General features: G+C 44.8%; 1 protein-coding gene across 1 annotated transcript in view; it reads right to left on the reverse strand.

Annotated features, from left to right (window-relative positions):
- LOC140916959 (amine oxidase [flavin-containing] B-like) overlaps positions 1-2065 on the reverse strand; it is a 76397-nt gene extending 74332 nt beyond the window's left edge. The window contains exon 1 of the mRNA XM_073358858.1: positions 1821-2065. Within this exon, the coding sequence (XP_073214959.1) occupies positions 1821-1866 (46 nt within the window). The 5' untranslated portion in view covers positions 1867-2065. The remainder of the gene's footprint in view (positions 1-1820) is intronic.
- Between the last annotated feature and the right edge of the window lie 23092 nt (positions 2066-25157).

Genomic DNA, 25157 nt, shown 5'->3' on the forward strand with positions numbered 1-25157 from the left:
GGAGGGGGCGGGAAGGGGTGGACTGGGGGCAGGGCCTGTGGCAGAGCCAGGGGTTGAGCAGTGAGCAACCCCCGGCACACTGGAAAGTTGGCGCCTGTAGCTGGTGCCTATACAACGAGCCACATATTAACGTCTGAAGTGTCTGACTCAGAAAACACGAGAAGCTTTGAGCCAGCTCTGTATTTCATAAGAGCTAGTTTGTCCATCTCTACTTTCAACTTCAGTTTTTTTTCATGGATTTTTCATTAATCCATAAGATCCATGCCTACAGCTCTCCAATCCTCTTCAATCAACTTGATAATAGGGGCATCCATCAGCTGCTTTTAGAAAAATGCATAGGTAATGTCTGAAATAAAATGTATGTAGCACATTAGAGATCCATGAGGAAGCACTAGCATGCAGTCCTGGAAGGGGTGGGAAGGTAGAGGGTAGAATAGTTGATGGTCACCATCCCTAGACAGCTTGTAGAAATAAGTATTATGTGGTTTTCAGGGCAGCTCTCAAGTATTTATTGAGTTCTACAGAGTGCGACCACAGGAGAGTGCTATTTTGATTCAAAATGTAACCAGAACTTGATAATAGGGTTAAGAAACAATTTGATTATGAAACCGGTGGCAGAGCAGATCTCTCAATCCTTCTGGCCTTGCTAGGACTTTACTCTTACATCAACTGCAGTAAGAGTGTGCTTGACTAAAAGCTGCATAAATACCAGATTAGCCCCTATATTAGACATCATCATCATCTCACTCATGGATGCTTCATTTCCTTTTTAATGCAGTATTAACTGAAATTCAGTAACAGAGCAAACCTTATGCTCAAATAAATTGGTTAGTCTCTAAGGTGTCACAAGTACTCCTTTTCTTTTTGCGAATACAGACTAACACAGCTGTTACTCTGAAACAGAGCAAACCTAGAAGCAATCCCCTCCCTTCACCCATGCTTCACCCTCAACCCAAGCCACATTTCAGGGGCAGTGAATCTTCTACTTCTTTCATGAAGAAAGTGAGCATACTCTTAGTTACACCGGTATTAGTTCTTGCAAAAAGTATTATTTCCATTAACTCAGCTCTAGTGAGCTAATAATCAGTGATAAACTGTAAGAAGTATTCTCGGTTTGCTGACAGAATGCACTGCTGCAGCATGCACCTGTGACAAGAAAACATTTGGTGACAGATTTCCCTGCTTGTTTTTTTTCCTAGCCTACCTGAATAATAAGCCTTTCCAGTGTCAGAAATGCAATTCCTACACAGTGGGGTTTGTTTCTGTGCAAAGGGCACTATTTAGTCCATGGAAAGAGCTGAGCTATGAAGAAAGGGCTTGTCGCTGGTTTGGGTGCTCAGATGATGTGCATATAACCAGCTAAGTTGGAGAGCATTCGTTTGGGTAATGAGCTTGTGTGTACTAAGGGGTGTGTTGGGCCATTAAACAAGGGGTCCTACTACCAAGCATTGAAAACCCACCCCACCCCCCGCACTTGTGGAGCGGCGCTAGGCCAGAGCCGTGGGGATGAAGGCAGCGGCTCCTCCAGCTGACAAATGTCAGCTCGACCGAGAGGAGCGGCTGGAAGAGGCAGTGTCCAGACACCGACGGAAGCAGAGTTTCCTGCCCCCTGCCCCAGCTCTCCCTGCAGGGCTGGCCCCGGGGAGAGCAGACTCCCAGCCACAGGCTGCTGCAAACGGCACCTGCCTCCCCTGCGGCCAGGGCAGACAGGGACGGGTTTAGCCGCCCTGCTCCCCAGCTACCCCAGGCGCGCAAAGGGAGCAGGCTGGGACCCCCCCCCCCCCCCGCGGTGCGTGTCCGGAGCGGGGGGCCGCACTGACCTGAGATGCCGCCCCCAACAACGATCACGTCGCATTTCTCGCTCATGGCTCTGCCTCGGCTCCCGGAGCAGCTGCCGCTCGCGCCTGCCTCGCTGCCGGCCGGAGTCTGACCGCGGCGCTCCCGGCCCCGCCCGCCGATGGCAGCGCGGGGGCGCAACGGGGCTGGGGAGCTGAGTCAGGCTGCAAAGGGCAGGTGAGCGCGCGCCCGCCCGCAGACCCCGCACTGCTTCGCCCGCGAGCCGCCGCCACCGCCGGGGCTCCAACCTCTAAAGAGCGGGGAGGGGTGGGGCGACTTCTTTCCATTGAATACTCTGTTTACCTTCCTTTTAAGAGCTAGTCTTTCTTTATAGTCTTTAATTACCCTCTACACTCACAAATTAGTCTTCTTGTTGACTTTTCTTTGTACCCTCCCTTAAACTGAGCTGTAATAAAGAGAACCCTCATCTGAAAAAAATAAAGCTGAAACCAAATAAGCATGTTTTTATTTACTGGCTGTACTGTAGCTTAAAAATTCAGGACCCGGATTTCAAAGTCCATTAGGGCCTTTTCTTTGTCTTACCTTTATGATGAGATCTGCTCTTTCCAAACATATAATTTTGCCTTCACATTACTGTCCTTAATTTTTAAATCCTGCTTTTCTTGAAACAATATAACCCTAACTTGCAACGTGTTTTTGTTGTTTTTTTCTTAACATTTTTCTACAGTGCAGGCAGGATCAGCCATCTGTCTCCTTGCTTACTGCAAAATTATGTTGCAGAGTTTACATTTAAAATCAGATCTTAAATCAGATCTTCTCCCTATCTTCAATAAAAATCAACATATTTAACTTAGGTATTGCTAAAGCACCACTTGCCATTGCATACAGACATTGACCAATAAGACTCAAGTGAAAGTATGTTCTGTTTCCGACATCCCTCATAAGATTAATTCAAGATGTCAGGGGCATGGGTGCAATTGTGGGGAGGGGACACAGGTCTGGCAGGTTTTACACTAGATCCAGAGTAAAGTAGGTTTGCGTCCTTCCCCCAGTCTTTTTCTGCCCTGGAAAGGATTGGCTTCTTGAACATATTTCCACAAATACTGGTGTAAGTATCAGTTCAATTTCATTTACTTGACCTGCATTATGTGGATGATGTTGTCCTCTTCAGTGATGAGACAAACAACCTTGAAGACACACTAGAAGCACATGGCAGCTGCCCTTGGGCTAAGGGTTTCTTGGGCAAGAACAAAGATCCAGAATGTTGGCACAAAAGTTGTGATAGAAGACATCTATGCTGCCAGACAAATGGTGGGAGTAGTGGGTGATTTCATCTATCCAATAGGTACAGCCAGACAGACATCCTAAGGAGAATCATTTGGCAACATCAGCTATGAAGGATCTGCATAGTGTCCGGAGAGAAAAAAAAAAGGAAATGATATATAAAAGTATGGATTTATCAAACCTGTGTACTTCGAATCCTCTTATATGGATCTGAAATATGAATGTTGCTTGAACAAGACATCAGAAGACTGGAGGCATTTCATATGCATTGGTCATAGTGACTACTGGGCATAAATTGGTTTGATTTTATCAGTAATACAGATATATTATCAGGGGTGAAAGTTACTTAAAGGACTTACCGGTACTCTGGAGCTCTTCGGGAACGATTTAAAGGACCCAGGATGGTAGCAGCTTCCAGAGCCCCAGACTCTTTAAATTGTCCCCGGAGCCCTGCTGCCACTCTGGCGGCTATTGAAAGAGCCCGGGTCGGTAGCTGCGGCAGGAGCCCTGGGCCCTTTAAATCACCACCTGAGCCCCGCCGCCGCTTCCCCAGGCTTCGGACGGCAATTTAAAGGGTTCGGGGTGCTCCTGGGAGCCCCAGGCCCTTTAAATTGCCACCTGGGGAAGCCGATCCACCCAGGTACAGCTCACGGGCTCTTGCCCGGCTTACTTTCACCTCTGTGTATTATTGAGAACTGGCCTTGAGAAGATTGAAATCAAATCACTGGTCACCTTGGGCTGGCACTTTTTGGTCAGATAGCCCACCTTGGAGACAAAGTCCTTGCATGTGGAGCCCTGAAGATTGGACTTGTTGTCAGGAGGGGACATTGCCCAGCTACGGACTGGCAACAGCAACACAATCATGCATGATTAATCTAGTTGCACCTGACCTGTAATAAACCTGTGGAGCCTCTGATACCGTGACAGGTGTCAGAGTAACAGCCATGTTAGTCTGTATTTGCAAAAAGAAAAGGAGTACTTGTGGCACCTTAGAGACTAACCAATTTATTTGAGCATAAGCTTTCGTGAGCTACAGCTCACTTCATCGGATGCATACTGTGGAAAGTACAGAAGATGTTTTTATACACACAAACCATGAAAAAATGGGTGATTATCACTACAAAAGGTTTTTCTCCCCCCACCCCACTCTCCTGCTGGTAATAGCTTATGTAAAGTGATCACTCTCCTTACAATGATACCGTGAGTACAGCTGTACAACGTGCCAAGGACATTCGGCGCTATGGACCCTCACTGTCTAAGTGTGGTGGTTTTGCTGTTGTCCCTTTAGTCTCCCATTACAGTGAGATTTCAGCTAGATGTCTGAGGTTCTCTGGAATAAAACATCTCTCATGGACTTCAATGGGAGTCATACAACCAACGTGTCAGAAGTTACCCTTAGAAGGCGGAGTATTCAGTGGACTGATTTTGTCACATCGCTCATTGATAAGTCCAGTAATTCTGCTCATACTGTGCAGTGTAATTTTGGTTGTCAGGTTCAGACTGTGTGTTCTTAACTGTTGTTTTGAAATCACTGTTTTGATAAGCTGATTTGTTAGGTCACAACAGGTGTAATGCAGTGGAAGAATTTACTGGAATAGACACTTACATTTTCTTTTGGGCAAAAAACTGCAGGAGTCCAGAACTGGATGGGTAGTTAAGTACTACAAGGTAGAATAAACATGCGCGTGACTAATCTGAACCATCTGGGTTTCTAGCAAAGAAATGTTGTAACTCTTGCTATATTTCCATTATATACATTTCACATGAGCAGTCGAGTCTTCTGAATTCACAGCTATACAAGCCTTAGCATTTATCTAAGTTTTTACAGTATTTAAAAAAAACACTATGTTTGTGCCGTTTCATGTTTTGGAAGCTTTTATTTTTCCCTTATGATATGTGAAGTTTTGTGCTCAAAAGTAGCTCTGTAAACTTATTTAAATTAGAGACCATGGCAGGAAGAAATGGCCTTTTGAATATTATCTAGTGATTTCAAATACCCTGAACTCATTAGAACAGTAATTATTGTTTGCCTCTAATATATCTGGGATTGATTGCCCAGTAAAAGTAATGTACTGTAGGTAAAGAAAAGTAAATCTCATATGATAAATTGGCGAAATCATACAATGTAGTGACCTGCTGTCCTGGTGTATCATCTCCTGCTACTCCAGTCTCCTGTCATTGTTGTAATCTCTAATAATGTCGTGGCTTGCTATGTCTAAAAGTAACTACTGGCTTACTGTTACAAGAGATAATATCAATAAAACCCCACACAGTGAGGTGGAAGAGAAGACCTAGACATATGGGAGATGAGGATCTGTGATGTCTGAGGAGAGCTAGTGGAAGAATATTACATTGATCTGGATGTAGCATGTTGTTGTGGTAGCTGTATGTTGTATGATGAATGTGTTCTCAGTCATGTTCATGACTATACCCACTTCTAATAAGTATTAATGGTCAGTGGCCCATATAGGGATCTCCTGAGCTGCAAACAAACTAGGGTTGACTTATAACCATAGAAACAGGTTATAAATCAGGTTATGCTACCCCATTTGCTGGCCAGTATAGCATACTATTCGGGAAGATCCTGACAAGGAAAAGTGTGCAACTCTGTGCACAGTTCATTGGAATCATCTCTGCCTCTAGAAATGAAAGTTGGGTGGTAAGGCCCTATGGGAAGCAACGTAATAATCTTTGTAAAATAATGTCTACACTGCAACTGTGAGGGTGCCTCCCTGTCCAGTCAAAGAGACTCTCACTTGCTCATCTCAAGCTAGCGCACTAAAAATAGCAGTGTGGATGTTGCAGTTAGAGTGGCAGCTCGGGCTCTCAAGCTCACCTGACTCTCTGCATCTGAGCTGGGGCAGCTAGCCCGAGTCTCTGCCAGAGCTGCAACGTCTACACCACTATTTTTCATGTGCTAGCTCAAGCCCTGCCAGATGAGTCTTTCTAACCAGACTGCCAAATTTATTTGAGCATAAGCATCCGATGCATCCGATGAAGTGAGCTGTAGCTCACGAAAGCTCATGCTTAGATAAATTGGTTAGTCTCTAAGGTGCCACAAGTCCTCCTTTTCTTTTTGCGAATACAGACTAACGCGACTGCTACTCTGACATCTAACCAGACTGAGAGGTCTCTCCCAACTGCAGTACAGCCATGCCGCTTTCACCATCTGCCTGGCTATGTCGGGAGACACTATTATGAAGTACATCCTAAACAAGCACCTGTACCATGGTCATTGTAGGTACTTATTAAACACCCATTAACATCATTTTGAGTAGAAAAATGTCCCTGAGTGTCTTGTAAATGTTTGCAGTGCCAAAGGACACATGGGATCATATTATGTCCTTTTGTAGGGTTTGGAGAGTAAGGATTAATATTTGTGTTTGTGTAATGTATCATGGTAGATGGTACAATTATCCTTCTATGTGATGCCATAATTTTTAGGGCTCAGAGTAACATTCTTTATTAGGCTGATTGTTTTGATTATGGGCTGTCATAAGACAGCCGTAATGGATCAGGTCCTCCTTCAGTATCCCCCTAATTCCACACATGTGTTCTTGACTCTCTAAACCCTCCTTGGGGGCCAATTTTTTACCATAATATAGTTCAAATAATCCATAACAGAAGTCCCAGTCAGAGCCCATTTCTCACATATAATGTCCTTAAAACCCTCCCTCGTCTAGCCGATTGACATAGCATATGCCACACTCCAGCAACTTCTTCCACACCTGGGTAGTTCTTCATTCCTCTCCTGCCCTATTGCCAGGACAGCTGGAGTGTAACCCCCTCTTTCTAGCAGGAATCCCTACAGTTCCTCTGCTGGGAGGGCATCACCACCAGGGGAGCAGCCATCTCTCTGTTAGCCTCTCCAGCCCTCTGCCTCCTGCTCAGAGAGCCAGCAGACATCTTCCTTTACTGCTCTGAGCCTTCAGCCCTCTCCAGCCCTGGCTCTCTGCTGGGGAAGGTTAAGCTTGGGGAGCAGCAAACTTCTCCTGGTGCGCTCTTGCCTTTAGCCTTCTCCCAGGAACCGCCTACAGCTTCCAGCAGGGACCTCCCACAGTCCTCTGATCTCTGGCAGCACTCACCTGCCAAAATCTTGTCTCACTCAGGCAGCTCTCACCTGCTCTTTTCCTGATTGGGCACCAGGGCTCCCTCCCTTCTAGGGCTCGGGTGCCCTCTTTTAAGACCACTTGGACTAAGTGAGATGATGAGTCACAAGTTCACTAGCCTCTGCCCTCTTAACAGGCCAGTGCCACCCTGTGATATGGTCAGACATGTTTACAGGTGAGAGAGGATTTTCTGGCCACGAATGTTTTATCTCAGCATTTTTCAGTTTTATCTCAGTACAGAGACAGCACAAGGTTTGTGCCTCAGACCCTTAACCCTATTTAGGTGCATCACTCCCACTCAGGACTGGCTCTAGGCACCAGCAAAGCAAGCACATGCTTGGGGTGGCCCATTTCCAGGGGCGGCATTCCGGCCATCCTTTTTTTTTTCGGAAAAATCCACCAATGTACAAAAAAAAATAATACATGAAGATCAAAACAATCTCCAGTAGTGCGATAGGAGCATGAAGTGAAAAATATCATGTCATGTTGTGACACGGTCACTCATAATGTGAATGTGCATAAATGTGTAAACGTTAACAGTTATTGATTAATTAAATCAGGAATCACGATTACTTGTGCCGCCCTATCGGCACCATTCATGCCAATTTCTGTGTCACGTCAGTGCCAGTGGTTATAGGGCTAAAATGCCGGGACAAAAATGAAAACGACTTTCCGGTGCTGCCTACCGGCAACAAAGAGAGAAACGGCAAAAAGAATTAGAAACAGAATCTCGTACTTCAAATAAGTATTTTAAAAAAGTGGACACTCAAGGAGAAAGCTCTAAGCAATGCATTGAAAGTGATTATTCATCAACTGATGAAGACCAATCGAACCAAAGATTATCTTTATCAACTGATAAAGATGAACAACAATCCAACCAAAGATTATCTTCGCTAACTGATAAAGACGGACAATCATAATCTATCCAAAGATTTACTTCTTCAGCTGAAGAGTCCAGAAATGAAGAACTGTTATCCAAATCTAAAACTGAAGAACAATTATTGGAAGGTGGAGAGACTGACATAGGTTCGGATCCAAGTACATGGCCGACAATCATTACTGATGCAATGCTAATGATTATTGTGAAAAAAGGTCCTTCAAAACTAGATCCTACATTTGAATATCCACTTAATGAGTCGAATTGTCGATTTATGCCATCCAGTATGAAGAAAAAATGAAAAATGGGGAACAAATTAATAGATCGTGGTTAGTGTATTCACAGACCAAAGATGTAGTTTTTGGTTTTGCTGCAAACTGTTCTGTAACTCGGACATTCTTCTGGCAACTGAGGTTTTAATGACTGGCGAAATTTGCATCAGCATTTGAAAGAACATGAAACATCAAAAAATCATTTACGCTTGTTGACAAATTGGATTGAGCTGTCATACAGATTATGTTCCAGTACAACAATCAATGCGGTACAGCAACGTCTACTAAATTCAGAAATTCTACATTGTCAAGCTGTGTTGGAACGTTTACTGGCAATCATTAATTTCCTAGCCGAACAGTGCCTCGCATTCTGTGGATCCTCGGATATTTTATATGAGAACAACAATGGAAATTTCTTGAAATTGGTTGAGTTATTGGCAAAATTTGATAGTGTTATGGCTAAGCATGTATAAAGAGTGAAAGATGGAGAGATTTACACCCATTATTTGGGTAAAAATCTCATTATCAAAACATGATAATACAATTAATTTCTAATGGCATGCGTAATGAAATTTTATCAGATTTGAAACATGTCAAATATTACTCAATTATAGTTCTTTTAATTTATGAGAAACTGGGTGCACCGGAAGACATTAACATTTTTCATTACAGTGTGTAGTTGAACCCAAATTGTTTGTAATTGTGATTTTGTTAAAATTAAATGAGTACACTAGTAGGAAATTTGTTTTATTTCACTAACTACAAATTCTCTGTTTTCATTTTTTTAAAAATTTTAAACAGTCAAAAAAAAAAAACCATTGCAAAGTGAAAACGTGTGTAAAAACCAAAAAAAAGGGGGGGGGGCCAAAAAATTTTTTGCTTGGGGAGGCAAAAAACCTAGAGCTGGCCCTGCTTCCACTGATTTTAATGAGGAGCTTAGCTTGCATATCTTGCCATGAGATCTTATCAGCACATCTGGATGGGAGCTTGCTTTCATTGTCTTTCCACAGATCTTTACCCACGTGCCCTCACACCATGTTAATGGGTCTATTTCAAAGGGTCACAGATGTAATTATGCATATACCTATATAAAATTGTGTAATATTACTAACAGTATTTATTACTAATTAATGGTATTATTTAGTTATGCTTTAATTAATAGCATTAGGGCTATAAAATGGATTTTTCTATTTAGAATTACCTAACAGTTGAAAAATTAACATTAACTAGAATGTTAAAAGATTTAGAAACACTGCAAAATATTTTATGATAGCTTTTATTATTTGATTGCCTGATCTGGTTATCTTATTGTGTTATCAAATTATTTTAATCTGCATTCATTGTGAGACATAGTATTTTCATTTTGTTTTCTGGCAGAATAGTAAAAAGTAGATTAATCTCATCTGTATTAACACCTGCTCCTTTTCCTCATTCTGACTGGGCCAGTCTTCTATTATATTCTCTTGACTTTAGTTATAGGTAATCAAGACTTCTGTTCCTCTGCCAATGTCTAATCCTTCTTCCATTGAAGTAAAATTCCCCTGGTGAGATGCACACATGTTATAATTGCTGACAGACTGATTATTACTTATAATGAAACTGATGCAACCAGCTGGATTAAGTGAATTGTCCACCGTACTTCAAAAAGAAACAATAGGGTAAATCTCAGCAGCTTTGCCCAAAGAGAGATATTTTTTCCTCACAATTCTAGTGGTAGTAGTGTTGTCTGGTAACATTATTCAACAATAATTTTCACCTGAGTGAAATCAGAGATTGTAAGATTTAAGATTGTAAGATCTAAGATTGTAATAAAAACTGAAGCTCAGATTTTAATTGCAGGCCCACAAAGCTACAGTGTTTATATAGGTGTCCAACAGTTAGGTCTCAGTACACAGTAATCTTCAGTATAGGATTTAAAAAGTACAACATAGCAATTAAAAGAAATAAGGCAAATGTATTTCATTGCCTGGTGCATCTTTTTAAAAAAAAACTACATAAAAAAACAAAGTTGGCAGGTTCAAATCCTAAATTAGGTTGTAAGTGAAAGTGACTTTGTGATCTCATCCTAACCCTTTGTCATGATTTGTTCAGATCCCAATATCGTATTAATAATTGTAAAAACACTTCTCCCGTTGACATAGCTGCCGCCTCTTGCAGAGGTGGATTAACTATGCTCAAGGAGAAGCTCTCCCATCGGTGTAGTAGCGTCTTCACTAAAGCACTACAGCGGTGCAGCTACACCTGTGTACATGTAGACAAGCCCTTAGGATGGTATTTGTGTTCCTCAGAGGATTATGCAACCACAATCTCATAGCTATAATATTTTTGTAAACATGTACTTAGACCAAAATTCCACTAAGGGCCCAGTCTTGAAGGAGGTAATGCTCCATAATACTGCTTTATTTATCCAAAACTCTTTTTCACTAGACCCCCAGAAAACAAGCAACCTGACTTTGCATGTAATTCCATTTATCTATCCTCCACTGAACCAGCATTCCCTCTTCTTTGAATTGTGTGGTTACGAGTCACAGGCCTGGCCTGTGCCTTACAACCTCAAAACATTATTTGTTCTGTTTCTGAGGGTTCAAAGTATTTTCAGCTATTATTCAGTTATTAGCATGGATACCTTTCTTCAGGAACACAGTTACCAGTCTTATTTTTTCCCTCCTGCATTGTTACCGTAGTAAACAGATGGCCTATGTTATACTTAGGCCCTGTTGTAAAAACGTGCTATCATTGTGACTGATTGCAGCAAGAACTTCTGGGGCAATTGGAAACCCTTATGTCAAGCCTTCAGAGACTCCTAAGCCTGCTCAGCATGTGATGGGAGTGTTGTAGACCTTTGAAAAATGTGCAGGACACAGCCAAAGGCCTGAAGAAGGAAATGTAGGTCAGTTGGAACAGAATCAAGCATCTGTCAGAAGATAGAAGGAAAATCAAGTAAGAGCAGGTGCAAGAAGACATGATTAAAGATCCTGAAAGAGTATGCATTAAGCATATTATAGGCTAGGCAACCCGCTGTCTAGCTACAGCAGAAACGGAGGGCTCATGCTCACTGCCCAGAAGCTGCAGGCTCAAATCAGGCCTCCTGTGGCCAAAATATAATATCAAATAGACAGCTTCTCAGTGTCCATTTACTAGCAAAGCAAACAAGCAAAAGGTGCAAGGTATCTACAAAGCAAGTCTCTACCATCCTTTTAGCTCAGCTTAATCAGAAACTGATTCACTACTGGATCTCCCTTCTTATACAGATTCCTGCTTCCTGATATAGGAATCATCATCACCTGGGCTCATCCCCATTCAGTAGTAGTTTCTCTGCAATCCCTGCAGTGAAGCAAGACACCTGTAACTCCCTTGTGCTCAAGGACTGGTTTCTCTGACCTTCTCCTCGTCAAAGCTGAGCCATGGTCTATACACCGTATAACAAAGCATGCTTCTGTCTGAATGTTTATCTGACCCTTTCACTGCTCAGCCTGCACTACTTGTGACACAGATTAAGAAACCATCATGATGTGGTGTTATGCATATGACCCCAGGCCCTGAAAGAATTGAAGCTGCTAACTCTCATGGGACTTAAGCACCTACATACCTCAGAAGATCTGGGTCATGTTATATTATGATTGTAAGCTCTTTGGGGCGGACACTGCCTTTTCAGCCTGTTTCTCTACAGCGCCTAGCACAATGGGGTCCTGGTCCATGACTGGGGGTGCTAGGTGCTACTGCAATACAAATAATAATTACTAATGTAATATCTCATTATACTCAATGTATAGTAACAGATCACAAGCCAATGGCAAGGTTAATGTGCTGTGTTCACTATTTTATTCATGCTTGACACATGTTTTTAGAGATTGGGAGAGAGCAGCTGAAAGCAATAAATATGATTTAATGCAAATAGGAATAATATGGTAACAACAGAATCTGTCATTATTTACTGTAATGATAAATACTGTCAGTGACCCCTCTCATGTGAAAGGGCATTAACTGTTGTAGTCCTGGCTCATGTATGGTGAGTGGTACCAGAAAATGAAGTTTAGTTTTTTGCTAACATTCCTGTGACATCTTTATTTAATATTGCTCCTTATTTGTATAATTATTGAGTTTTACTCAAATTAAGGGGAAAATGTGGAAAGGAAAATAATAAGAAAAAATGGCATGAAAAAGCATGCTCTTTAATTATCGGCCAGCAACAGATATACCACAGTTAAGTTTGCAGGATGGTTTTTATTTAAATATGAATTTTGCACCCTCTTTAAAATCAATCTGTGTGGTCAGGTAGGCTTGGAAATTAGTGTGTCAGTTCAGGGATTGGAGTAGAATTTGTGGTGCATATTTTATTCTATTTGATCAAGGTTTATTTGAGATATGACTCTTCAAAGTATGTCCTAATTTTAAAAAATCAATATTCTTACAATGCTTTTTTGCCTACAGGCAGAGAAAAAGCAAGGTCCAGGATCCCCCTGAAAATAGTTGAATGAGGAGGTCACTATAAGGGGAAAACAAAGAATAGTCACATGGTTAATATAAAGGACTAGGAGCAAGGAGAACTGGGTTCTATCCTTGGCTTTGCTGCAGCTCTCCTGTGTGATCTTGGGTATGTCACTTTAACTAGAACTTTTGATGTGGCCGCTATCTTTGGCTTTCACCTCTGTGTCTCAATCTCCTCTCTATAAAATGGTGATAACTCTAGTTCCTTATTTCTCAGAGTTATTGTATAGATAAATTCACTTGTGTTTGGGAGATTTAAAAAAAGTGGAGCTGGGGGAGGGGGGTTGGAAGGGATGCGGGGGGCCCAGAGTTTTCTCAAATAGGGGAGAAGAGCAACAAAACTAGAGCTGTGTTGGGGCATATGGAAAATAGTGGGATGATAAGAACAGTGTCAGGGTAGAGTTAAAGGCTTGGATCTCTCTTACGTACGGGGGAAGTGTGGGGCCCAGAGGGACCAAGTAGCTATGGATAAAGTGGGCTAGGGAGCCAGGGGACAAACCCAGGTCCTTCCTTCGGAGGCCTATGTAGACTTTCTGAGGAAATAAGTTCTACCATGATGGTTTAAAATAGAAGCCATTGGGAGGAGGGTTGTGTCTGATATAGAAACTTGCAAAGAATCTTTTGGTACCATTTCCAAAGCACCTTAGGGCTTGTCTACACAGCACTGCAGGTTACTCTACAGGGGCGTAGAGTGCTCTAACATGTTGCACTCTAACTGCCCCGTTTAGACTCTGCTGGCACAAACCAAGAGGCACCTGGTGCATGTTAATGTAGTCCTGCTTGAAAAGGGACGACATCAGCGCAAACTGGGTACCTTTAGGGTCATGCCAGCAGGGTCTCCACAGGGCAGTTAGAGTGCAACACATACAGTTAACACCCCTGTAGAGAACACTACGGTACCATGTTGACAAGCCCTTAAGATTTAGAAGCCTAAGGTCATTTTCAAAAGCAACAATCTCCCAAATCCCCCTTTTGGTGTCTATACCGCACATTCACTGATGGCGGGGTGTGAGTACATGCACTGCACATGCCCTTCTTAGCATGGGTATAAATAGCCGTGTAGGTGGTGAGGCATTGCTTAGGTGAGTTGAGGAAAGACATGCCAGAATATTAGGACATCTTAGCTCCCTACTGCTGTAGCCTTTCCCCGCCACAGGGAAAGACTACAGCAGTGGGAAAAGGCTCTGGCATAGGGGAGCTCTCAGAGCCTTTCGCTAACGCTTTTAGCTACACGCCACAGCATTGAGGCAGCCTGTGGTGTGTAGCTACATCTACCCTACACGCCACACCCAGTGTAGACAATGCCTTAGGCACCTTTGAAAATGCTACCCTTGGCTCCATATGCATAGTTCTGTGAATAAAACATCCCATCTAAATTGCACAAAGATATGTGTGCTTTCACCATATATATATATATATATATATATATGTTGTAGAAACTGTGTTACATCGTGACTGTTCTGGAAAGGAACAGGCAAAATGCATCATAAAGAAAATCCATCCTGGGTAACCTAAGAGGATACATTTTACATATGAAAATAATAGAATTCATAGTCTGGGAGCCATGCAGCACTGAGATGAGCACAATTAACCCTGATGTTTGTCTAAGAAAGAATAATATGAATAAGGAAACCATTCTTATGGTGTCTTGTGGCAGAGAAAGTTTTTACTTTACACAGGGGCATGCGAAAGGTGGGGCAAGCAGGGGCACGTCCCCCCAAATAATCAGCGGGGGCACAGAACTCCTCCAGCCTAGGGCTGCTATGGGGAGAGTCAGCTCCGTCCCGGGGCCACAAAACATGCCCCTCCAAAAGCTGGGGAATGTCAATTCCTATGCATGCCCCTTACTTTACAGGTGTGGGTGGTGTACCATTCCAACGTTCTGTGAGTCATGGCTAATTTTCAGGAAGCTCATATGAGTTTCCGCAACACTCCATTCCCAAAGTGGTCAATGTTGAATTAGACTTCTAATTTTTTTTATTTTATTTTTTAATTAGTAATAATAAATGTGTAGGGTCTGAATAGCATGTTTCTAGTTATATAATGTAGTCCTGTCTTAGCTCTTTAAAATCCTCCTGCCCTGCAAAGCATTTCCTGCCCTGGGCTGTTGTATGAACTTCATGGAACAATGCTGAGTTCCTGTTTGGAAAAAAACAACACACTTCCATCACGTCAGAAGGAATTTTAAAGGGCTAGGACAGTATTTTGTAAAATGGCAGCTCTCTCCCTCAGAAGCAACTGTTTACTTTATGCATGGATATTCACAGCTAAACAGTGTCTAGGAACTACATAATGCTGTTGTAATTCCTTCTTTAGGCTACCACATCTGTAAGTGAAGACTTTCACTTGAGCACTGTATTGATACTGTAAGCCCTTTTCCAGTCCCCTTCTTCCCCCTTATGGAAACAGCTGGTGGTTCAGAATCCCTGCTATTATTCTGCTCTCCTTTGGTGTCTTTTTATTATTTCTCTGTCCTCAGTGGGGTACACACCTTGTTTACAGTCATTTGTGAACATTTAGTCCTTTTCCAGGTCAGTCATGGAGATATTACACTGAACAAATTCCCACCCCCTGCAAAAAAGTCAATGCATTGCTCTATATTGTAACTCTTTATCTTTGGTCTTTCCACCCATTATCAGTTCAGAAGGCAGCGTTCATTTCCAAGCCATTTTGAGTTATTTTCCCAAGTCAGACTTCATGAGACACTCTGTCAAATACTTGACTACAAACCGGGTCTATTACATCTGTTCCATTGCCTTCTGTCACTCATTTTCTAATTCTATCGTAAAAAACAATCAAATCTGTCCGGCGAGATTTGTTCTTTATAAATATTTGCTGCCAATTGCTTATTTGAACTCTGCTCCCCACTAGAGTTGTCCAGTCATGTAAATAAGGCTGTTGTGAATAGAAGTCTCCTTGACTGACAGCTGTCACAATCACAGTGTCATTTGGCCCAGAACAAGATTTCATATCAGGTTACAGTAAGTGCAGTAGCTTAAAGACATGATAATTTATATATTCATTATATTAAATTATAACAACAGCATTATGACAATCACTTCATTGACACGTTTCACCGCTATGGAAGCAGATTGTAGTTAAGTGTGACAAAGTGGGTATTTTCCTTTGTTTTGTGGCATGTGAGTCTTACGGTTTTGCATGAATGCTGTGTGTGCCTCAGTTTCCCTGAGTATTGCACCAATGTCTAGGTGGTGGGAATAAGGATGTGTGACTTTTTTGGGGCTGCTCTAGCTGCCTGCATGGATGCTATGGCTGCCCCCTCGTAACCTGAGACCCAGGAGAGGGATACGACCAGGTGACTTTTGGCCCGGGAAGCGAGACAAAGGCTGGAGGAGGAGCAACGGGTAGGGCAGGGGCCAGGCAGCTGGAAGTGAGTCAATCTCCTCTGGCTTGGGCTGCAGGGGGACGACCAGAGCTCTGGCTCTGGGCTCCCCTCCCCCCAAGATGGACTTGGCTGAAAGTCACTGATTTCTGTGCTAACAAGTTCTGTTCTATGCTGTGTTCCTGTCAACTAATAAACCTTCTGTTTTACCGGCTGGCTGAGAGTCACTGCTGACTGCAGAGTTGGGGTGCAGGGCCCTCTGGCTTCCCCAGGAACGCACGGTGTGGAAGGGGATGCTGAATGCTCTGAGGTCAGACCCAGGAAGGTTGAAGCTGTGTAAGCTTCTTACCCTGGAGACAGTATGCTCAAAGAGAGGAGGCTCCCCCAGAGTCCTGACTGGCTTCATATGGAGTAGTTCCAGAGCATCGCCCTGGTGCCTCCGTTACATGGGGTATTCCAGAAAATAACTTTGGTGCTATGGTGTCTCGCGTGACTGGCTTCTCAGTTCAGGTACAGGTCAAGGTGCTAGTGACAATCACTAAAGCCTCACATGCGTCCTGCCATGCTGTGTGACATCTGCTGAGGCTTCTCCGCTGTCATTTCATGCGTCTCAACTGTCCATGGCTGGCAGCATGATATTTTCAGTGTAAGGCTCCTGCTTTTGAAACTTGCTCTCCTGACTGTTCAGCTGAGCCAGAGAATGACAAGTGTCAGACCATGCTCAAGCTTTTCCCTGGACACTGCTGAATTGTTGTTGGCTGTTTTAAATCAGTTGGCATAAGAGGGTGGGACACTATTGATTTTGCTCATTGACAGTTGGATTCTATAGGTTTGAATACCGTAGTACAACTCTTGGCTACTTCTCATTATAGGTGCTATCTAGGAATAAAAAAGCCCAATAACATTCTTCATTCTTGTCCAAACCTATTGGGAATCCAGTCTCAAAGAGATCAGTGCTGACTTAGCCTGGTATTTTTTTTACTGGGTGTTTTATTTAGTAATAACAACATGCCAGGGTTTGAACAGTGAGTTTCTACTTGTATACTGTAGTCCCCTGTCCTCTGACCCCTGTGCCCTGCAGAGCATTTCCTGCCCAGTTGAGTTTATCTTCCCAATAGAATTTAAAATGGTGGGTAAAGTGGGACGGGGGGCATACAGAGCCCCTGGCATGAGGAGAAAAATGGGGGACCCTGGCATGGAGGCAATAGGCACCCCTGGTACAGAGGGAAAAAGAGGGGGAAACACATAGCCCCTGAGGGGAAGAGTGGGAGACTCTGGTGGGGTGTGTGACGTGAGAATGGGAGGGCACAAAGAGCCCCTGGCCTAGAGGGAGAAGGGACAGCCTGCTATGGGTGGTAGTGGGTATGGAGCACCTCTGGTATGAAGTAGAAGGAGGAAATAGGGAGCACACAGAGCCCTTGGCAAAGGAGGGAGAAGGTGAGGGGCTTGCCGGGAGTCCCTGAAATAGAGGGGGATGGGAGGGTAGCACGCAGGGAGCGTGTGGGAGGAATGGAGGGACACAAGGGGTTCTGGGTATGTCCTATGAGCTCTGCCTATAGAAGCTACAAAGTATGTATCACCCTCTAGGGCAGGGGTCAGCAACCTTTCAGAAGTGGTGTGCCGAGTCTCCATTTATTCACTTTAATTTAAGGTTTCGCGTACCAGTAATACATTTTAACATGTTTTAGAAGGTCTCTCTCTAGAAGTCTATATATTATATAACTAAACTATTGTCATATGTAAAGTAAACAAGGTTTTCAAAATGTTTAAGAAGCTTCATTTAAAATTAAATTAAAATGCTGAACTTATGTCGCCGGCCCGTTCAGCCTGCTGCCAGCCTGGGGTTCCGTTAGAATCATAGAATCATAGAATATCGGGTTGGAAGGGACCCCAGAAGGTCATCTAGTCCAACCCCCTGCTCAAAGCAGGACCAACCCCCAATTAAATCATCCCAGCCAGGGCTTTGTCAAGCCTGACCTTAAAAACTTCTAAGGAAGGAGATTCTACCACCTTCCTAGGTAACGCATTCCAGTGTTACCTAGGCCGGCAGTGGGCTGAGCAGGGCCTGCGGCTGGGACCCCGGCTGGCAAGAGTCTGGCAGCCAGAACCCCAGACCAGCAGTGAGCTGAGCGGCTCAGCCCGCTGCCGGTCTGGGATTCCATCCGCCGGCTCCTGCCAGCCAGGATCCCAGCTGTTGGCCCCACTCAGCCCGCTGCCGGTCTGGGATCCCAGCCCTGCCCACATAGAGTGGGTACCTACCTTCTGCCTGGTTCTAGCCCATTCTCTTCCTCTCTCTCTCTCTCTCTCTGCACTGAGCTGAGGGTGGGAATGCACTGAACACAGGGCTGGGGGTGAAGGAGCAGGCTGGGGGTTGGGGTGTAAGGTCTGGCCAGGAGCTAGAATGAGGGAGGGGGCTCAGGGTTGGGGCAGGAGGTTTGGGGGTGGAGTGCTTACCTGGGCAGCTCCCATTTGGTGCAAGGGGTGGGGATGGGAATGTGGGGGGTGCAAAAGTCAGGACATGGGGTATGGGGGGGCTGGGTATGTGTGGGGGGTGCAGGGGTGTGGGGGGGCTGGGGGAGTGTGAGGAGGGTGCAGGAGTCAGGGCAGGGGGCTGGGGGAGTGTGAGGAGGGTGCAGGAGTCAGGGCAGGGGGCTGGGGGAGTGTGAGGGGGTGCAGGAGTCAGGGCAGGGGGCTGGGGTGTGTGGGAGGGGTGCAGGGATCAGGGCAGAGGCCTGGGTTCGGCAGCGGGCTGAGCGGGGCTGGCAGCTGGGACCCGGCAGGCAGCAGCATGCCATTAAAAATCGGCTCCCGTGCCGTCTTTGGCACGCATGCCATAGGTTGCTGACCCCTGCTCTAGGGGCAGTAAAGCCTAATCAGGATGAATTCACAAGCAAATTTATGCCACAAGCCCCACACAGTCAATGCTACAACTCAGAACAAAAGTCTCATTAACATTGTCTTCCACAGAGACAATATTTCAGTTTATGAGGAGTGCTCCAGTTAACGCAAAGTGTGAAAATAAGGACAGTGGTTCTATATTCCCAGATGTCTCTGTGTGCAGAGGATAAGAAAGTGAGCTGTGTCCAGCAGGACTGACCTTTACTGCTATTCCCAGAGTACACTGATATAGGAGCACCACCTACAGGCTACATACTTAACTCCAGTTCTCTTCAGTTCTCATCAGAAATGGATGAACAAACAGTAGGAATGTCATTGTCTGTGGCTGCGATTATGTGCCGATTCCCTGGAGAAGGGCATATTACATGCAGACAGAAATAAGCAGATGTGGAATTTCTGTACTCCGTCATCCCAGAAAGCATCTCAGATCAAAAGGATTTTTGTGTTTGCCTTACTGCTTTCTTTTTTTAAACTCTGAATTGCTCAAGGTCAGGCTATCATTCATGCAGCTATTTTATCTGTAAGCAATAGTAGTAATAATAAAGTTTAAAACCCCTCTGTAAATTTTTAACCTCTTGCTGAAAGGTTGCAAACCATTTCCTTCAAGCTGCTGTTACTCAAGTCATGGCTGGAAACCAGCATTTGACAATAAACAGGATATTTTTCTGTTGCTCTAAATTTAAAATGCAAGCCTAACCGTAAGAGGGAAAAAACAGACAGTGTTTTCTAAATGTTTCAGCAGAAGCCAGATTATCCAGAGGATCCAAAACTCTGTAATACCTGTGAATATAAAGTCTGAATTACAGCATTATTATTCAGTGCTTGAAAGTATTGTCAAGAATAAATTAAGAGGATATACAAGTCTTTTTTTCTCTTGTATCTATCTTAAAACTGACAGGGTTATAATGAATCACAGAATCATAAAAATATAGGGCTGGAAGGGACCTCAAGTGATCATTTAGTCCAGCCGCCTGCAGGGCCACTGGAACAATTTGTGTAGGGGGGGTGCTGGGAGCCATTGAGCCAAACTGTAAATCTTGTATACGATGGAAACCACTTCAAGCCAGGGGTTGCTGTCGCACCCACAGCACCCCTAGTTCCAGTACCTATGGCCCCCTGTGCTGGGGCAGGACCAAACATACCTATGCCATCCCTGACAGGTGTTTGTCTAATCTGCTCGTAAAAATATCCAGTGATGGGAATTCTATAACATCCCTTGGTGACCTATTCCAGTACTTACCTATCTTTACAGCTAGAAAGTTGTTCCTGATATCTAATCTAAATCTCCAATAACTTCTTGTCCTAACTTCAACAGTCAGGGAGAACAATTGATCACTGTCCTCTTTTTAACAGCCCTTAATGTATTTGGAGACTATTATTAGGGCCCCCTTTTTGAGTCATCTTTTTCTCAAGCCAAAATATACCCACTTTTTTCTAAATTTTCTGTCATTTTTGTTTCTCTCCCTTGGACACTGTCTAATTTGTTCACATTTTTCTCACCCAAAACTGAGCCAAGTACTCCAGCTGAGTTCTCACAAGTGCTGAGTGGAGTGGGACAATTACCTCCCTTGCCTTACAAATGACAGTCCTGTTAATACGTCCCAAAATGATATTACAACTGCATTACATTGTTGGCCTCATATTCAATTTATGATCCACTACAACCCCCATATCCTTTTCTGCAGAATTACTGCCTAGCCAGTTATTCCCCATTTTGTAGCTATGCATTGATTTTTTTTCCTTCTTAAGTGACATACTTTGCACTTGTCTTTATTGAATTTCATCTTGTCAATTTCAGACTAATTCTCTGCTTTCTCAAAATCCTTTTGAATTTTAATCCTGTCCTCTGAAGTGCTTGCAGCTCCTCCCAGCTTGATGTCATCTGCACATTTTATAAGCGGAAGGCTGGGCAGCAATCTCCCCAGCACAGGACAGGAGAGAAAGAAACAAGGGAAACTCAAACAAAAAAACAGCATGGTTGCAATACTGATGTGCTTAGATGGCAGCTCACTGGGATTTAATATCCCCTGCCCATTGTGGAGAATCTCACTGTATTTCTTCAAAGGGAACTAACAGCTTGTCTACGTTTATGGCTAAATCGGCACTGCTGCGATCGATGCAGCAATGTCAATTTAATGGGCCTGGTGAAGACCCGCTAAGTCGATGGCAGAGTGCTCTCCCATCAATGTCTGTACTCCAGCTCCCCAAGAAGCATAAGGTAAGTTGGCAGGAGAGCATCTTCCATTGACATAGCATGGTGTAGACACCACAGTAAGTCAACCTACGTTTCGTCGACTTCACTTACATAACTGAAGAAGAGTAACTTCGGTCGAGTTACAGCTTTAGTGTAGACCAGTCCTAAATGTGTGAAGCCAGCACTGGCATTATTCATGGATATTTAATATTTGAGCTCAAAGATTTAATGCAAAACTAGAGTCAAATTTCAGTCCTCATATGTTTGCGGCAACATCTTACAGGACCCCCCTCATTTCCCAAACTGCATTTTCAGCCACAGTTTTATATGTGAAGGCCCCCAGATGTGTGAAGTATTAGCAACTCTCTCTCAAAACCTGAATAGGGCTGATGTGGTAGGAGTGAGGGGACAGAAAAACAGAGAGGAAGAAAAGCTGAATGAACTAAAGTCTGAACTTACCTAAATTAATGTTAACTGAATTTTGAACTTAAAATGCTGAGGACTACAGCCATCTACCCCTTTGAATAACCATTATTAATACGACTAGACCGGGGTGGGCACACTTTTTGGCCTGAGGGCCACATGTCGGTATGGAAATTGTATGGAGGGCCAGCTGGGGCAGGGGATTGGGGCACATGGGGGGGATGAGGGCTCCAGCTGGAGGTGCAGACTCTGGGGTGGGGCTGGGGATGAGGGGTTTGGGGTACAGGAGGGTGCTCCAGGCTGGGATCAAAGGGTGTGGAGGGCAATCAGGGCTGGGGTTGGGGGGCTCAGGGGCACAGGGGGGCTCAGGGGTGCAGGATCCAGGTGGCGTTTACCTGAAGCATCTCCTGGTGGTTCCTGGCCAATGGGAGCTGCAGAGCAAGTGCTTGGGGCAGGGGCAGTGTGCGGAGCCTCTGGGCTGCCCCTGCTTCCAGGAGCCGTGCAGAGCTGCTGCATGCACAGAGCAGAGCAAAGCAAGGCAAGCCTCTGACCCCGCTCCCCAGCTGAAGCACGGAAAGCTCCCAACCCTGCTCCCCGGTGGGAACTTGAGGGCTGACCCACCCCTGGACTAGACCCATCTCAGGATTGGGCCCCAAGAGAGGGATTTTCAAAAGCTCGGAGAGTGTGACAGATTGCTGTTACCAATCTGCCTGAGGTGTCAGGTGATCAGGCTGAGGCAGCAGGATCGTTAGGGGAGGAGACGAAGGAACACACCAAGTGACTAAATTTTAAAGCTTTATTAATAAAATAACAGCGGTCAGAGCTTGGCAAAGCACAAACAGGAGAGGAGGCCCCTGGTAAGTGGCTTTGATTTTGGGAATCGCTGAAGCGAGTTGTTGAGGGCAGGAGGGTTGCAGAAAGCAGGCTTGTGTCTGTATGATATGTGGTCATTACACCACATGCCTATCTGAGCAGCAGAACAGGGTGTTGATTGACTCCCTCATTTAATGGGAATCTGCCTCAGAGATCTCCAGGAAACTCTCATGGAGATATTGGGCAATCCGCTGGTGCAGATTCTTGCCTCATTAAGGGTAACTTTCCCATGCCACTCTGCCATCACTGCGGGGGGAGGGGAGAATCATTGTTGCACACAGGTGAGCCGCATAAGGGCCAAGGTGGAAGCTGAGGTCTTGGAGAAGACCCTCCCTTGATTCTCTGCTCACCCTCAGCAGTGAGATATCTTCCATAATGAACACAGCCTGTGGAAAATGTGGGGACAGGAATGATTATAAGGCCCCCTCCTACAGTACTGGCTCTCCCCAAGAGCCCTGTGCCCAGCGTACAGTCGGGTCCTGGAACACTGATTTCCCCATCTCCTGCGGCTACTCACCATTTTGGGAGTCTTGTGGCTCATGTGTGCTTGCCTGGGGTCAGCCAGTTAGTGACAGGTATGTGAAGAGTGGCTGTGTGTTAAATCACTGAATCAGTGGTCTGTGTGTTGCAAACAATACTGCTTCTGTAAAATGTTGCATTTTGGCTTCACAGATGTGACCTTGGGAGCCCAGCCTCCCTCTTCGTTATCGCCGGCTGAACGGCTGCACAGAATTAGAAAATGGCCGTGAAGAACTAACGAGGACTTTCTGTATGAGGTCATGATGCACGCCGCCACCGAGAAACAGGAATTGAAGGAGTGGTGGGACAGCAAGAAGAGGGACCGAAAGGAGAACGGGGCATGCCAGAACGAAGTCACAGAGCAGCTTTTAAACTTTATGGAGCTCCAAGAGGTCACATTCCAGGTACTGCTACTAGCACTGAAACCAAGCAAGGAAAGTTAAGCCTTTCTCTGCAGCTGCTGTTGCAAACCTCTTTCCCATGCGCCCCCCAGACCCCGCCAACACACTCTTATCAACCTCCTGGCTCCAGTCTGTACCCGCTGCATTCCGCTCCTCCCCCACCATAGACTCCCAGTAGCCACTGCACTCAACACCCGTCCCTCTGCAGTTTAGCCCTGCTGAAGTACAGTACCCGCTGCCCTGTACTCCGAAGGAGAAAGCTGGATATGATACCTGGACATACAGAAATTTTTAATCATCCCGGGACCTTCCCTCTTCATGGGACCCAACCTTCCCCCATCCCTCTCAGTGCTGGTGTGTTTTTTGTTTGTCTCGCTCCTCTGGTTGTTGTTTTTTAACAAAAGAATTGTGTTGGTTCTAAAGCACTCTATTCCATTAACTGAAAGCAAACAGAGCCCAGCAAAGCAACAGGCAATTTTCTTAAACCTTCACAGTGCATCGTCTGCACCAGTCACAATCACCTCCCAGCATTACAAGCACTGCACTCCCAAGCATAGCCACAAATATTAGTGGCTTTCAGCTTCAAATTGCTGCCTCAAGGCATCCCTGATCCTTATGGCCCCACGTTGCACCCCTTGAATAGCCCTGGTCTCCGACTGTTCAAATTCAACCTCCAGGTGCTGAGCCTCAGCGGTCCAGCCCTGAGTGAAGCTTTCACCCTTCCCTTCACAAATATCATGGAGCGTACAGCATGTGGCTGTAAGTATAGGAGTATTGTCATGGGCCAGGTCCCACCTCCTATATAGGCAGTACCTGTGGGCCTTTAAACAGCCAAAAGCACACTCAACAGCCATTCTGCACTTGCTCAGCCTGTTGTTGAACAGCTCTTTGCTGCTGTCAAGGTGCCTTGTGTGTGGCTTCATAAGCCACGACATTAAGGGGTAGGCAGGGTCTCCCGTGATCACAATGGGCATTTCAACTTCCCCTATAGTGATCTTCTGGTCCAGGAAGAAAGTCCCGGCTTGCAGCTTCTTGAACAGGCCAGTGTTCCGAAAGATGCATGCGTCATGCATCTTTCCTGGCCAGTCTGCCTTAATGTCAGTGAAACACCCACAGTGATCCACAAGCACCTGGAGAACCATAGAGAAATACCCCTTCCAATTAATGTACTTGGTGGCTATGTGGTCTGGTGCCAGAATTGGAATATGCGTGCCATCTATCGCCCCTCTGCAGTTAGGGAAGCCCATTTGTGCAAAGCCATCTGTAGTAAGATGAGGCCCTGAAACATAAACCCTTGATATCAAAGCCCCGCTATGGGACCTAAGGCCTGAGCTAAAGTAATGGTCAAGACGTTGCTAACATAAAGCAAAGTTAAGCTGTGAGCCAGAGGCAGGCCCTGCTCACAGAAGCTGGCAAGGAAAGGGCTGATGTTCCATAAACATATGCTGTTGCACAAACAAATGCCTAAAGTGGATTAGATATCAGAGCCGTACACAAATGGTACAAGAACATTCTTCTACCGTCCACATAGATAACAAGGACAGGGGCAAAAGGCTAGTATGATGGATAGAGTTGTTTTGTTCGACCTACCATGTACAAGGTGAGAGGCAGCACCTTACTGCGTAGAAGGGTGGTGCATTGTTACATAAAGGGGTTGTACCTCAATACGTCAGGAGTGT

This window comes from Lepidochelys kempii, chromosome 1 (genome assembly GCF_965140265.1).
Source record: "Lepidochelys kempii isolate rLepKem1 chromosome 1, rLepKem1.hap2, whole genome shotgun sequence".
Taxonomy (NCBI): Eukaryota; Metazoa; Chordata; order Testudines; family Cheloniidae; genus Lepidochelys; species Lepidochelys kempii.